This window comes from Paralichthys olivaceus, chromosome 20 (assembly GCF_024713975.1).
Source record: "Paralichthys olivaceus isolate ysfri-2021 chromosome 20, ASM2471397v2, whole genome shotgun sequence".
Classification (NCBI taxonomy): Eukaryota; Metazoa; Chordata; class Actinopteri; order Pleuronectiformes; family Paralichthyidae; genus Paralichthys; species Paralichthys olivaceus.
Window position 1 is genome coordinate 1,885,050 of NC_091112.1, and position 16,675 is coordinate 1,901,724.

Genomic DNA, 16,675 nt, shown 5'->3' on the forward strand with positions numbered 1-16,675 from the left:
CCTATTGTTTTCATTCATCCCACTTTTTGCTTTATTTGATATAAATAGATCGATATACTTTATGCAATAATACTTTATTGATCCCAATGAAATGAAATGAATTAAGAATACATTTGATACAGTGAACTACAAAGTACTACAAAGCTGTCACTGTAAAGAAGTAATGTGCTAATGGGTATATTGACAATCCAAATATTTTAAGTATAAGGTGATCGACAGACACAAGTAACGGAGGTGTATTGAAGCCAAATATTAATGCAGATTTAAAGATGAATAACTGACACTGTACAAAGTTGTGCATTAGACTAAGATAGCCTATAAAAATGAGGTGTATATTAAAAAAAAGTGAAAACAGTGCGACAGTAAAACTTAAAATACAAGACTGGAGATATAAGAAATATAAAATCTAATAAATATAAATATAGGCAGTATTAGTGACAGGTGGTGCCCTTTACTTGTTTTTGAGTCAGTTGCTCCTAATTTCTGCCTTAGCTCCGGCCTCGCAAAACAGAGTTTACAAAGTGCTTGGCCAGCAAAGCATGAAAAGTAAATACAAGAGAACTAACAATCAGCAGGATGCAATGTGACAAGAAGGCCAGACAACCATGTTTAGGTGGAAACAAGGTTGTGTTCAAATTAAATGAATAAATATATTGTTGTGTCTCACTTGTGAAAAAGAACAATCTTACTTCCTGTATCTGTTGAACTATCTCCAGCTAACTTGACACAGCTGCCAACCTCAGTGTCTTCCGGTGCAATAATTACCTTGTCAGTGTGAATACATCAATAAAACAGATGCTTTGTTAATGCTGCTCTAAAAAATGTCATAATATTTACAATTTTCCAAATGATAAAAAAAGTCACACACACCTTTCAGAACTTATAATTTCAACCTAGTGTACCTGAGTGTTGAGGTTGCTCGTTTGAAACTCTGGAGAAAAGAAGTTAATATCTACAATTTGTGTCAGATCAATGAAAACAGAAGTTTGTTTATTAGGACCTCATCGTGCATGTGAGCGCTGGTCTTCATACAGATCTCCATCAGTAACATTAACCTGTAACAATTCAACAGAAACACAATTTACACAATAAAGCAAAATAGAAAAGAAACAAAACAGCAACAACAACATGCACAAACCAGAAAATAAAAAAACAAACATGATACGACATAAGCAAAGTAGTAAACAGACGACAGGATTGAATGACTTTGTTTTCAGAAAGAGATCAAAAGAACAGTAGTGGTTAACTTATTTTGCATTTTAATGACATTTATAACGTGTACAAGATTGTGGAATAACATTTCGCTAAAACAATAAATAAGTATAATTTAAATCCAACAGAATGGTGTTTTTATAGGAGTTGAAACAACACAGAAAACTACCAAACTGATTAAACTATCTTAAATACATTTATGATGAAACAGTGCTGTTAGTGAAAGTTAGTAGAATTGTTAATGGTAACAGTGCTACATTAATACTGTGTCAAATATCAAATATATAAGTACATCTATGTTCATACACAGTGTCACATCCGTAGTACACTTCCAGTCACTTCAATACAGAAGCACAAACATTACATTTCCTGCCTGACGCGACATTGAAGTAGCACAAAGTGAAGCACATGCATTCTCAAGATTACAGTTGTAGTGCTACAGGTATCTGTGGCTGTGTGATAACAGTAGTGTTCATCTTCCAATAAATAGAGTTTACCTTTAGAAAGCTGCTTTATTACATTTGGCTGTTACGTACCCAGCAGTGCACAAGCAAACACTGAGGCGTTCAGGGCTGGATGTCATGCAGAGGAAAAAGAAAGGAGCTTTTTATGTTGGGTTTACTGCCGTCAAACAGCCACGACAAACAAAATGTGCAATTACATTTTTTTTTTTTCAACAAATGACACTAAAGAAACGTAAACATGTTTTCTTGGTTAAATTCCTCAACTGTCTGTGTCTGTTGAAACCTTAAATTAAGAAATAAATAAGATGTGTCGCCCACATGAAATATGATTTAATACCCAGCCCCAGGGGTTGTGGTGAGGTAGAGGGCGATAGAGTGATAGTTATGATATAAAGTTAATAGTTTGAGCAGTTCAAAGATAAACCTTCATGAGCACCATCCTTCTGTGTGACAGATACATCGACTCTAAGATAAGAAGCTGCCAATATACGATGTAAGAGACCGACAAACAAAACTTCAAATTTTTCTCCTTTTCTCAGTAGTTTATCGCTCCTGATCAAATCTATCATCTCCCTACATCAGACTTTCATTAAAGAACAATAATCATACATATATCCTCATTTTAGTACAGTCATCTCACATTTACACTGTGGTATTCCCAGTGCTACGACAGCAGCATACTTTAACCTTTTTTTATCCATAAGCCATACTTGTACAAGAGCCGCTACATAACTGGCTTCTATAAAACAAAAAACACCACTTTGAGTGAGAATGCATCCAGTAAATATAGTATTATTAGGATGCAAAGTTTCAGTGGAACCCCCCGAACTGAAAGATTGAATTGAAATGTAATTTCTGTAAATTCAGCAGGTGACTCATCGACGAGGATGAACAGCAAAACACAATAGAGGAAAGAAACTGAAAAAAACACCATATGTCTCCTTAAAGAGTTTCCACTTTCCCTTGTAGCAAGTATCTTCATGTTTAAATAATACTATATGTGCTGGATTAAATAAATTAGTTAAATTTCCTGATTTATTGCCACTTTATCCACTAGGACTTTAATATTAATGCAACCATCACAGCCCTCTGGCGAAAGGTATAAAAATATAAGTCATGTTGAAGAAGTGCTTCGTAAAGAGACGAAAACGATGGAATATAGTTTTGAGGATTGGTTTGTTAACATGCGTCACATTTGTCAATCTTTTCATATAAAATGTGAGAGAGTTCTGTGGAGTACAGCTGCTACAAAGGTGTTCAACACCAGATACTGTATTCTACTGGCATAACTTAAGCAAACGGTTCTTAAAATAAATATTTTCCAAAACAACAATGAAGGTTAACACTGGTTCAGCAGAATAAGACGAGAAGAAATCAACCAATGTCGTAAACACATCAAATATAAAACAACAATTAAAAAAAAATATACATGATAAAGCCACACAGATTTAAAGATAGATTGATTGTGTGTGTTATCTGCAACCATCCGTCACGACTTCAACTGAGATAACACTAAGTACTTATGTTGTCTTTAGAAATGTGTTTTAATGATTCTGTGGATTCTATTTCTACATTATTGTTCAGTATTTTGACATTTATTTTTATACTGCTGGACACCCAAGTTTTAAATAAAGCGAAATAAAATAAAAACTAAAACACTTCAGGACTGACAAATCCTCAACTCCTTCATGTAGTAAATATGAATTCTGATTGACACACATGATGTGCTGAAACTACACGGGGCGGTTATGGTTTAGTATTAGACCGTGTAACTCTTGTAGATTGGTAAATGGAGTTTTTGGATCGTTTGCATTTAACCCTCATGTTAAGATGCACTTAAGGTTTGGCAGCAAGGCAGCGTGCACACACACACACACACACACACACACACACACACACACACACACACACACACACACACACACACACACACACACACACACACACTCACTAAGTATTTCGCTCCTCTGGCTTCAGTTACATTTGTTGCTTATTTCAGTTTGCAAATCTGATTATATGAATGAAAATCAATTAACAAGCCGGAGTTTTGAGATATAACACGTGGGAGGTGTTTTAATTAAAAAACCAGAGTCTGTAGAGGATGTTCTCAGTGGACACACTTTCAAATGTTTTGAAACAACAACTGTAACTGTAGCCAGAGGAGCACAATACTTTGGCCGAGATAAAGCCAACAATCAGCGACACAAAGGAAAATTAAGAGAGTGAAAGAGTTTGTCTTTTTCACGACACAGAAACATCACAAGAAGATGTTGACGGAGGAAGAGACAGATTACGTGAGAGTTGTTAGGGCAGAGGAAGGAGGCCATGTTAGCAGACTCAGGCAAAGAGTCGAGGCAGACGATAAACGACAGTGGATCTGCCTGGTCGCCATGTTTGGATGATTCTCTTCAACCTGTGCGAGAGGTCGCCTGCAGAAAGGAGAGATCAGAGGGAAACAAAGACTTCATTAATGTTTAAAAACAGCCTACATTTTGGATCAACCACCACCAGGGGCTAGAAAACACAACTTAATGGAATTAGAATGTTGTAAAGGATAGTTTATTAAATCTATATAAACTTCAGCAGCGATGATATGTTGGGCTTGTGTGTTCGTTTGAGTTATTCTGACGTCTAGTGGCCAAACATTTGACTAACGCAGCTTTGATTTTCATTCTAGTGTCGTCCATGAGGCAGTTTTGATGAGACGTCGTGAATGTTTGTGCAGGAGATCGTTACCAGGGAGATGTTGACTCCCGTCAGTTTCTCCACCGTCTCAGGGAGGCGGGTCATGATGTCCAACACCTCTCCTGTCAGTTTGGCTGCGCCCACTTCTCCTCCACTGGACACCATGGTAACTCTGTTGGCCTCACTCAGAGGCTTGCTGATCTCTTCTGCCATCTGGTGGAAGACAACGAAAATGTTAAAACTCTTGTGCGGAAGAAACATGAAGAACAAAAAGAGGCTAAGGGAGTATGGAATACTCAGCGTACAAGTTGGACAGATAAATTAATGACATGAACCAAAATTGGCAGTTTTTTAAAACATATGCCACAAATGATTCAAACTACAAGCTCACAGGCACAATATCATAATTATTTAGCTTTACCATCGTGACCATCGCCAATATTTTCGATGGGACATGGGTGGAGAAAGAACTCAATACAATTTGGTGCAGATCTAGATCAGGAGGCGGATCCAGGAAGTTGTTGTAGGCTGTAAAAGATATCGTCTCTCACCAGAGGCAGTTTCTCCAGCAGCATGTCCACCATGGCTCCATCCTTGTACTGCTGGAAGGCATCTGCCTTCTTTGCCATCTGCTCTGCCTCTGCACGACCTTTGGCCTCCACTGCAAACGCCTCAGCCTCACCTTTAATCTGAAGCAGACAAGAGGATGGGCTTCATTTTACTAGAAAACACAAAGCTTGTCAAAAGTCCGAATCCATCTGAGCAGATCAATGCCGAATATATAAAATTCTTTATGTGATTTCCATCTTACGCTATTAAAATCAAATGAACGGCCAGCTGAGTTGAGGTTCTGTGACTCACCCTGATGGATTCGGCCTCAGCTTCTGCCTCCATGATCAACTTAAGACTGGACAGAGAGAAAGAAATGCAGAGTCAGACAGAGAACCACAGATCCCGTCTCCACACCCCCCTGTCATAGTGAAAATAATTATTATCATGCTTCCTACAACTGAGGAGAAAGTACTGAGAAACAAGCGAGGATGAACGTGAAACTCACCGCTGAGCCTCAGCCAGTTTCTCCAGACGGTACCGCTCAGCCTCTGCAGGTTTCTTCACCTTGGCCTCCAGCTCCTTCTCCCTGCGAGAGATCTCCTGCTCCTGCAGCGTGATCTGCTGCGTCCTCTCGACAACCTGCACCTGCATCTTCTCCTCCTCGATGCGCTGCTTCGTCTTTGCAACCTGGCAAAGGACGGATATGTTAAAGATAAGCAGAGGATGATGTAGTCGTAGAGTTCAAATTATTGTCGAGGTGCAACAATTTAAAAAATGCAAAATGCTGATAAACCCAGCTGACAATGTAGGATACATAAAAACCCAGACATTAGCTGAAAGAGTTCATTCATGACATTATCCAGATGTTATTTACTCTTGTGTACCTGCAGCTGATAGGCCATCTCAGACTCAGCCTTCTTAGTGTTGACCTCAATGTCATAGGCGGCTTTCTTCAGCTCATAGTCCCTCTGGGACTTTGCCATCTCGATCTCGTTCTTGTACTGAGCAGAGACTTTCTCCTGCATTGCATGGGCTTCCTGCAGAGACAGAGAGAGGGAGACAGACGGAGAGGTACCTTTACTGTCCTCAACAAGCAAGATGACCTTAAAGACGGCCTCAGTCACATCCTCAACACAAAGAACACACAATATCCACGCTACCTGATGAAAGAGGTTTTGTTGCAATGAGAAACTGCAACAATATCTATTCAGGAGAATATCTCACCCTGATCACAGCGTCTCTCTTGTTCTGGGCCTCTCCGATGCGAGCGTCTTTCTGCACCTGGGCTGTGCGACCTTTTCCAAGTGAATGCAGGTAATGCTGCGTCCCAGAGGAGAAAAGAAACACATGTGTTCATTCATGGCCGACATTGAAACCTGCATTAGAGTGTCTCCTCCTGAAAACCATCTTTTTGAAGAAGGTGGATGAGTGAGAGACAGTACCTGGTCGTCGTGAACATCTTTGAGCGTGTAGCTGACCACGCTGATTCCCATGTTGACGAGGTCTGAGGACGCCACCTTGAAAACATGCTCGGAGAACTTCTTTCTGTCTTTGTAGATCTCCTGTAAGGAGAAGATGTTTAGTGTGATGTGGGACTCAGGCAAACATTGTCCCAACAATCAGTCACACGCTGCTGGAATCATTACATTTAATTAATGATCACTTCCACAACCGTTCACCGAGTCACCTCAACAGTCAGGTGGGCGATGATGGCCCGCTGGTGCCCCTCCAGCGTCTCCAAGGCGATATGAGCTATCTCCGGTTCTGACTTCCCCATGAACATCTGGCAGGCGGCCGCCAGCATCTGTTTATTCTGACCCTGGATCTTCATCTGCAGGAAACAGCATCTTGTTTACAATCAAGAACACAACACTGACGTCTTTTTGTATGTAAAGCCAAGTCATGTTGATCGCCCCCTGGTGGCTGGCTGCAGTGTAGGTTACAACCCCCGCCTCATCCATGTGAACAGATGGGACATGGATCAATCTAAAAAGTCAAAGTTCACATCAAAGGAATTTTTGAAGATTTGGAGCGATCGTGGAAACGTAATGATTGACAGCTGAGACGGATTTAATCACTACTGGACAGAGTCTGGCTCCAGATGATGTCATCGACGTAAGATGGCAGCGTTCTGAATATTTTGGCTTCATTTCTGGACGGTGGGAGGAAGTAGAGATGTGACGTCCATCTTTCTTTGAAGCTCACTGACCTGGGCTATCCCTGTGACGGAGATGGGCACTCCGTGGCGAGTGTAGACTTTATCGCTCTTCACATTCAGAGTCAGAGTGTTCAGGGAAATCCTGGAGATAGGGAAGGTAAAGATATTTAAAACATATTTATTGATTGATTATAAATTGCTCTAATGGTTTAAAGTGTGGCCATCTCTGCTTTGTGTTTGTCTTGTTGAGTTTCCAGCACTGAGCGCAGGGCTGACGTCCAGTTACAACACAGACAAAGCTTTAAGTGTGGTGCCCGGAAGGGAACTACAAGTAATGTAGGAGGAGCAGCAGCACGAACATGATACCATTCAAATCTGTCCTGGATCAGGCTTTAACAGGGACACAGAGATAAAACTGCTCTTGAGTGGTGGATGCTGGTCAAATAAAAATAAAAAAAGCATGTTGAGACGTTAACCCACCTCTGTATCTGCTGAATACACGGGAAGACGAACACTCGGCCTCCAGCAATCATCAGTGGAGGAGAACGACAGAAACCTGGGAGAGATCACGAGGATTTTAAATATGAAATATTTGTATATTAGGCAGATTTTGTCCACTTTGTACAAACCATGAAATGGATGGACATGACATCAACAGTGTTGTTTTTGATAAACAGACGTGTTCATGATTACAGTTCATCTCATTACCTGACACCACCATAGCCTCGTTGGGACCACAGGTGTAGAACATGTCTGCTGCTGCTTCTTCAGCCTGAAACCAACAGAACGCAGCAGGATGATGCTCAAATGCAAAAAACCTGCAAACACTCACATTTAATGAAGGAATTCTTTCTGGGCTCAGACTGATGGGCACCACATCTGGTCTCTCTCTCTCTTCTCTCCCCTCTTTTCCACCCCCCTCTCCTGTCTTCAAACACAAAGTAGGTTCAAATACACACAAGGGTCTACCACAAATATAGATTCAATGTATTTTAATCGTATTTATGGTGAATAAAATCCAAAGTATAAAAATATCAATGAGTAGAAATCTTCTCTGACTCCATCATGAAATGGAGGGAGTGGTTCTGGAGCAGAGGAACATCCGCAATTAAAACCCTCGCAGAGAGAAAAGAGGAAATAACTATGGAGGAAAAACCTTTAAATCGGTGTCACGTTGCTGTGTGACCGCTGCTGCATGTGGTCAACACGTCAGCAAACAGAGAAGAAGAGTGAACCTCACCCGCTGGAGCAGAGCAGCTGCACAGATGCTTCCAGATGTTCGTCGGTGAATTCAATCTGAAGCTTGATCTGAAGATGAAGATGATGAAGATGATGATGATGTAAACACAACACCGGGCTGCAGCTCAGAGGATTATATGGAGCACGCACATCCCTCCAAAAGTGCGCCACCGCCATCTACAGGCGCGGGGAGGAAGTGTTGCTTTTAACACTAATGCTTTTTTTAGAAATAGAAGAAGAAGAAAACGTTTTATTTTTGAAAGTTGTTACCGGAAAGAGTTGTACGCTATTATTTTAACTTGATTAATACACTGCCCTCTGGTGGTCGCAGGGCGTCACTACAACTAAACTGTTCAGACGCCAGTGTGAATGTGACGGCGGGTATTTCCGCCATCTAGCGGCCACAGACAGGAACTGCACAATTACTATCAAGCTAGATACACTGCAAAAATATAGTTCCGGTAATTGATTTCAAAATAAAACCCTTACGATTCGTATACGGAACCGGAAATGAAATCAGACACTCGGTGCTTTGGCGCCGTCCCGTGGACAAACCGTGAACTACAACAACACGAGAGGACTCCATCATGGCGGCCGCCGTCAGACTCTTGTCGAGGTTGACTCTGGTCACAGGCGCGTTTAGATTTTAACACTTTCTTCTGTTTTTAGACGAATACACAGAGAACGTGTGTCGATATCCTGTTTCCTGTTTGAACGATGTGTTTGAATCTTTTTGTTTCAATGACTCCGGAGGTTCTGTTGTGGAACTTCGCTGCAGTTTGTTCAGTTTTAGTTTGTGAACTTTTGGTTTCAGGAAGTTAAACCTTCCTGATTCATTATCGTTCTATTTTATATTTCTCCTGTTTTCTCTTCTATTCGTTTCTACTGTTTTGTTTTATTCTGTTAATTGGCTCCAACGGGGTAGTCATGACAACACGCCTCTCCTCTTCCGGCCCCTGGATTGGAGACAGGGAAATCCCTCATGGGAAGACAAAATTCTTCCTGCCCGTTCAACCAATCAGCGCCGGCCCTGCAGCCACAGCAGCCAATCAGAAGCGCGGACGGTGCCATGTAATGTTTCTCCCCGCCTGCAGGGGTCGCTGCGGAGCGCGGGGCCCTCGGAGCGTCAGTCCGCCTGAAGAGCGTCTCGGTCCGGCTTCACTCCTCCGCCTCCTCCGCTTCACCTCCACCGACAACCAGCAGCCAACATGCGGGAGATCGTGCACATCCAGGCGGGTCAGTGCGGGAACCAGATCGGTGCAAAGGTAAGAACGAGTTTTTATTTTATTTTATTTTTTTTAATTTTTTTTACAGTTTTCATGTTCAGTGTTTTTAGTATTAAAACTTTTTAATGAGGCATTTTCTTTGTTCTGGAGTTTGACAGCTTCACTAAATAATTTCATTGCGTTATAGAAATAAAATACAAATATAATATATCTCACATAACAAGTGAATGTGTTGAAATATATAACAAGGCCCACGTCACTCAGTCAACCCTTAAATCTGTTCATCTGTCAAAAGTACTTGAGTATATCAATACAAATACCTTTTTCTTTTCGATAACTTCATCCTAATTCAGTTTTTCTTTATTCAGAAAAGTGTGTGTGTGTGTGCACACTTTGAATTATTCTAATAGATTTTACAAGGCTGGTGCACAGATTCGTTTTAAAAGTCATTAAACTCACAATAGACATGAAATAGAAAATCTGACTTAATGCTGTTGTAACAGTTTGTAAGATTCACTGTTCAGACAGAGCTCACACATGAATATAACCAACACCATCATATGAAACTACACACTTTGAAAATCTATATAGAAATATTATCGTGATCGTATTGAAATGAGTTTTCTCACAATATCCCTGCACATTTAAAAATTCCCATTTTAAACTGTTGACACAAACTCTTAAGTCACTGATCCGTGATTAATGAAGCTGGTCAGACTGGAGCAGACGCTCGGGCCCAGCTGCCGTCGTCTTAACCGCCTGGTGAGCTGAACTCCTCGTCACTAAGAAAAGAGTGAGAGGAGAGAAAAAGAGAAAGAAAGGAGACATGTGCTGAGGCAGAGAAGAGGAACGTAGTGTGTGTGTGTGTGTGTGGGGCCCAAAAACCCTGTTTACATGTGAGCTGGAAACATCTGTAACACAAACCAGTTTCTATTCATCAGGTTTTTTTGGATAAAAGTTGACAGATCCTCAAAAGTGAAGCCAAATGACCTCAATCTCCCTCTGCTCAAACCCCGCCTCCTCCACAATAGCAGATGGGACATGGTCCAAACTAGAAAAGTCAAAATGGGCGTTGAAAAGATGATTTCTGTCTTTTCATGCTGACGGCAGCTCGACGGCCCAGATCAGTGACGACGGGTATTTACAGAAGACTTAGCGAGGCTGAGGTCGACCTCAATTCACGATGGATCAACTCACTCACCCCGTCCAGCTCCAACCGACTGTCACTGGAGAACTTCTCAAACATCTATGATCCAGATTTCAGCACTTCTGAATAATAATCACATTTTAAAATACGACAAGCTTCAGAGATGTGACTTTATGTTGTTGATCTTTTTAGATCAGCACTCGTCAGGTGACCTTCTAATTTGTAATTTCTGTTCCTTGCTCAGTAAAATGTTGTAGATGTTTTTTCTTTCTTAGAAACAGCTTAACTAAAGTTAACAGCTTGTCTCCATGGTGACCACGGGGGGGGGGGGAATTCAAGGACGGCCAGAGATAGTGAGGTGAAGATTAAAAAGTTGGATTTTCTTTCCCTCTCACGCTGCTTATCTCTCCATCTTTGTCCACACACACACACACACACACACACACACACACACACACACACACACACACACACACACACACACACACACACACACACACACACACACACACACACACACAGTCATGCAGTGGTCGGCACAGATTAGGAGCAGCTGACTGAGCCGCTTTGACAGTCTGTGCTCTTGTCTTAACAGAGTTTGTCTTTAGTGTCTCATCCTTTAGAAACGAGGCCGACTCAGTCCTCTGAGAGAGCGCTGCGTTCACTGACCCTTTGAGCGTCGAGTCTGCAGGTCCTATAAAAAATTAATTTGAATATTATTTTTAATTCCTGTCAGTAACTAAGAAACTCAGCGACTCTTATGAGCAAGTGTTGATTTTACAATTGGTTAATGGTTCAATCAGTTTTCTACTTCTCAGAATCAAAAACTAGACTCAGAGAATTTGAAAATGTTTGACAAGTGTTGTGGTCGTTGTGTCTCTTTGTGGTCGTTGTGTCTCTTTGTGGTCGTTGTGTCTCTTTGTGGTCGTTGTGTCTCTTTGTGGTCGTTGTGTCTCTTTGTGGTCGTTGTGTCTCTTTGTGGTCGTTGTGGGTCTTTGTGGTCGTTGTGTCTCTTTGTGGTCGTTGTGTCTCTTTGTGGTCGTTGTGTCTCTTGCTCCTCTTACTTATCTCAGACTTTTGAGATTCTCTTCTTTGTGTATCAACGTGACAGTTTCTTAGTCTCAAACATTCTTTGAGTGAGAACAGATCTGAGATGTCGCTTCATGCTCGTGTTCAGTATTTCACCACACATGCACAACATGATAGAAACTGTTCATGTCGTTTAATCAGCATGATGACCACAGAGATGCAGAGAGTACAGTTCATCACAAGGTTTTAGAAAACAGCGCAGGGAGAGGAAACAGAGGTGCGACAGAACATGTTGTGTTTGGGTGATCTCGTTAAGATCAGATGACAGCGTGTCCCTGGGAAACACTCAGAGGAGCGGCTGTAAACTGGTTCTTGCTTCATATGCACAAACAGATAACGTCTCTTTAAAGTAGTAGTATTTTCACGGATCGCTGCAAATGACAGGTTTCAATCCCGGTGAATTGTCAGACATCAGATTGGATCGGTTTAGGTCATAGTGTAAATAAAAATGGACCAAGCCTCCTCCCACTATCTAGAAAATAAAGCCAAAAAATCCTGGATTATTAGTTGAATAGAAAAGTCTGAACGTAGCAGGAGAGAAACCCGACAAAGACAGGAAGTAGAGTCCACGGAAATCAGAGTGGAGATAATAAACAACATAAATAAAGAACCGACAAAAACATAAACCAAATAAATAAAAACCAAACACAAGGACAACAAGAAGGTAAAAGTCCATAAAGACAAAGAGTCCACACAGATAAACGTCAGCACAGGAAAGCATCATGACAGTTTTAATTTAAGTTCATGAGGAGAATATTTTTTAACGTTAACATACACACCCTCTGTACTCATAATGTGTTGGCCTGTGTGTTTGTGTAGTTCTGGGAAGTGATCAGTGACGAGCACGGCATCGACCCAACGGGAACGTACCATGGGGACAGCGACTTACAGCTGGACAGGATCAGTGTGTATTACAACGAAGCCACTGGTAAGTACACGATGCTTCTCCTGATTTCCTGGTTTTAAATGTTTACATTTGACCATGTAACTAGAGTTTTATTTAGCAGCTAAAAAACTAAAGTAAAGTCAAATAAATGTGGGCCTCAGTAAAAGGTGGTGGTACTACACTAACACACCAGCCAGTAAACTTCTTTACAGTCTGAGTTTTTCATCCTGTTAAACACGAGGCTCATTTCTTTTCATCACACTTTTATTATTTTCAACAACTGAAGTTTTCAGTACAAAAAGTCAGTGTTAGAACCAGAAGGCCTGAAATTTTCAGTGTCACTTGTGTCTCAAAGTTGTGTAGTTGCATGTAGTGTCTGATGTGTTGTGGTTATCCTTGTGTGTGTAGGTGGGAAGTATGTGCCCAGAGCCATCCTGGTCGACCTGGAACCCGGCACCATGGACTCAGTCCGATCTGGACCCTTTGGGCAGATCTTCAGACCTGACAACTTTGTCTTTGGTAAGAAAACTTTAATGTGGCTTTCATCTCCACAGGAGGTCAGAGGTCATGGTTGAGTTTAACATCTTCTCCAGCTGAGACGTGTTGGTGTGACAGTAAAACTGCAGATTTGACCTCTGTACGTTTGATCAGCTGCTGCCACCGGGGTCTGGGCTCCAGTTGAAGGATGAATTGTGGCTGCATCCACACGTCTACGTTTCAGGACTTCAACGAAAATCTGTATTGATAATATATGAATCTGTCAATTATGACTTTGATTCATCAGATAAAAGGGCAGCAGCTACATTTGATCCTTTCCAGTAGTTTGTCTTTGTTTCGTGGAGATTCTTTCAACACACAGACTTCTTGCTTGTAATTGTTTGGCTCACGTGACCAAACGTGCAGTGCAGAATACCCATTTAAATAATATCTGCAGTCGTGTGGAGGGGCACTGGTTGAAAGATGCTGTGAAACAGTCACTGTGACCATTTGGTTTCGGATTAATCATCATAATGGGAAAACAACATTAGACAGATGTTTACAGTCTCATGCGTCTTCAGTGAGAGACAGGAGAGAATTGGTGATGGTTTTATTTTCCTCAGGTCAAAGTGGAGCAGGAAACAACTGGGCCAAAGGTCACTACACAGAGGGGGCGGAGCTGGTGGACTCGGTCCTGGACGTGGTGAGGAAGGAGGCTGAGAGCTGCGAGTGTCTGCAGGGCTTCCAGCTCACGCACTCCCTGGGCGGAGGCACCGGCTCCGGCATGGGGACGCTGCTCATCAGCAAGATCAGAGAGGAGTACCCCGACCGCATCATGAACACCTTCAGTGTGGTGCCCTCTCCCAAGGTAACTCAAATACTGTCTGATGCGTTGTCTATTTTCACCTGGTGCTTTGAGACTTTGACTACAGATCCAGTGATTTCTCCCAAACCTTAAATCAACCAATAATCTGTATAATCCTCTGCAAGTTCCCTCTCTGTCTGTCTGCAGGTGTCGGATACAGTGGTTGAGCCGTACAACGCCACACTGTCTGTCCACCAGCTGGTTGAAAACACAGACGAGACCTACTGCATTGACAACGAGGCCCTGTACGACATCTGCTTCCGTACTCTCAAGCTCACCACGCCCACTTACGGTGACCTCAACCACCTGGTTTCTGCCACCATGAGCGGTGTGACCACCTGCCTGCGTTTCCCCGGGCAGCTTAACGCCGATCTGAGGAAACTGGCTGTAAACATGGTGCCCTTCCCTCGTCTCCACTTCTTCATGCCTGGCTTTGCCCCTCTGACCAGCCGAGGGAGCCAGCAGTACCGTGCCCTGACGGTGCCCGAGCTAACTCAGCAGGTGTTTGATGCCAAAAACATGATGGCGGCCTGTGACCCTCGCCACGGGCGCTACCTGACGGTGGCTGCCGTGTTCCGTGGCCGCATGTCCATGAAGGAGGTGGATGAGCAGATGCTGAACGTCCAAAACAAGAACAGCAGCTACTTTGTGGAGTGGATCCCCAACAACGTCAAGACGGCCGTCTGCGACATCCCGCCGCGCGGCCTCAAGATGGCCGTCACCTTCATTGGCAACAGCACGGCCATCCAGGAGCTGTTTAAGCGCATCTCTGAGCAGTTCACCGCCATGTTCCGCCGCAAGGCCTTCCTCCACTGGTACACCGGCGAGGGCATGGACGAGATGGAGTTCACAGAGGCGGAGAGCAACATGAATGACCTGGTGTCCGAGTACCAGCAGTACCAGGACGCCACAGCCGAGGAGGAGGGCGAGTTTGAAGAGCAGCAGGAAGAGGACGCCTAAAAACGACAGAAGAGGAAGTTCATAACCAAAAAGAAAAAAACAAACATTGAATGAAATGAAGAAGAACAGATTTGTACGAATAGTTAGAGAATCTGGTTGATGGAGGAAAAATTATGTGACCAAATTAATTTGCCACAGTTTATTTGGTTAAATTACTGATTTGAAGGAAACATTGCTCTTAATTTAATCGAATCTCTTCCATTAGAAACAGTGTTTTATATCAATTTGAACAATTGTTTTCCTTTTGGATTTTAGTTTTCTACAGTTAAAGTATTTAAATGGTGATGTCATTTTGTGCTGAAGAGAGTTTTCTGGACTGTTCCCTGCAGTGTTGGTTGTTTGTAATAAAAGTGTCTGTTCAGAGGAGGATGGTCTCATGATGTGTTTCTGACCTCACAGCTGGAAATGATCCAAACGTCTTAAAGCCTCTGAACCCAGATGATCACGTTTCTAATCCTCCAAGTGAGACGTCCTCCTGAACACAGTGAGTTGCTCCATATGTTCAACAAAACTTAAACTAAGTGCAAAGTTAATTAGTTAATTAGAACCAAAACAATCATTAGAGATTTTTAAGAGCCAGGCACAGATCAGAAACCTTCACGTTAACAGATTCAATGTTGAAATTAAAACTCAAATATCAGCAGTGACACAACAATTCAAATGTTTATAAAACCATTTTTTTTTTCCTGAGTAAAATTTGGTTTCACTGTTAAATGAGGGAATCGTGGAAATATTAGGTCTCAATACTGTAAATACATAAAATACGTGGCTTTGTGGAACTGAACATTTAATCTTTCATTTTCTTTTTTTCACTTTAGGTTTATGGACGTTTGCACTGGAACAAGGAGCAGTGTCACCACATTCTCCCCCTTACACTGGGAGTTCACTGATTATTCATCACTCACATCATAAACTGATCGTCAGGGTCAGACATTTATCAAAATACAAATAACGCAAATCAAAACTACTGATAAATATGAAATATAAATGGTGGCGTCGGTTAAATTTGATCTTTTAGTTAAAATAAGAAATGTGAACTTACCTCTGATGAAATGTTTGTTAAAATATTGGTAAATCAAATGAGGATTATGACTTTTTCTGACCTGGAGTGAAGTAAAACACGTTTTAAAAAACATTGAAAGTGTCACAACACTGTTCACATACAGTTAATTTAAAGATCATCTTCAACAAAATCAAAAGAGTTTCAGTTTTATATTCCTGGTGTTGGGGCATCCTTGTAAAATCCTTCTAAATAATACAAATCTAAATATACATATATAGACGCCCACACATCCACATCTTAGGGTCTGGAGATATAACCTGTCTAATGATTCCAGAAATCTGTTTGTATGTGACTCACGTCTCTGGAGAACATTAAGAAATCGCAGTAACGCAATTCCAAGTTTTCATTTTTACAGTGTAGAAAGTGAACGTTGACGTGTTGGGTTTTTATAAATGAATGTTAAATGAAGCTGCTTTGCTGTTTCATTCCTTTTGTGTTTTGAATAAAGTCCCTGATACTCTCTTGGATTTCTGTCTCTTTGTGATTCAACGTGTAGAAAAGTTGAACACGTCTGTGAAAGTTCAAATTGCCCACTTGTAAAATAATATCACAAACCTAATTCAGGGTTGACTTGTGACCCAGATCTGGTGACCAGAACTTTACTTTCACTTCCGTTAATTACCTCAGATTATTCACCTTGATTTAAGTGACG

The 16,675-nt window shown here is 41.7% G+C and overlaps 2 protein-coding genes across 3 annotated transcripts; one reads left to right on the forward strand and one right to left on the reverse strand.

The window, feature by feature from the left end:
* Window positions 1-1,242: 1,242 nt before the first annotated feature.
* Window positions 1,243-8,478, reverse strand: flot1a (flotillin 1a). Of its 2 annotated transcripts, none has more exons than XM_069516147.1 (13): window positions 8,228-8,478; window positions 7,780-7,843; window positions 7,552-7,627; window positions 7,123-7,213; window positions 6,601-6,744; window positions 6,356-6,475; window positions 6,138-6,233; window positions 5,798-5,950; window positions 5,419-5,600; window positions 5,223-5,268; window positions 4,913-5,050; window positions 4,413-4,574; window positions 1,243-4,105 (listed from the first exon to the last, which is right to left on the reverse strand). In XM_069516147.1, the coding sequence occupies exons 2-13, from the start codon at window positions 7,820-7,822 to the stop codon at window positions 4,085-4,087; spliced, it is 1,272 nt and encodes a 423-aa protein (XP_069372248.1). In that variant the 5' UTR covers window positions 7,823-7,843; window positions 8,228-8,478; the 3' UTR covers window positions 1,243-4,084. The 2 variants fall into 2 exon arrangements, with proteins under 2 accessions (XP_069372248.1, XP_019961955.1); XM_020106396.2 differs by having other exon boundaries at window positions 8,312-8,477.
* A 157-nt stretch (window positions 8,479-8,635) lies between these two features.
* Window positions 8,636-16,490, forward strand: LOC109646431 (tubulin beta chain-like). Its single transcript, XM_069516146.1, has 7 exons — window positions 8,636-8,943; window positions 9,236-9,575; window positions 12,592-12,700; window positions 13,067-13,177; window positions 13,759-14,003; window positions 14,148-15,444; window positions 15,779-16,490. Exons 2-6 carry the CDS (start codon window positions 9,519-9,521, stop codon window positions 14,958-14,960), a joined length of 1,335 nt encoding a protein of 444 aa, XP_069372247.1. The 5' UTR covers window positions 8,636-8,943; window positions 9,236-9,518; the 3' UTR covers window positions 14,961-15,444; window positions 15,779-16,490.
* Window positions 16,491-16,675: the final 185 nt, after the last annotated feature.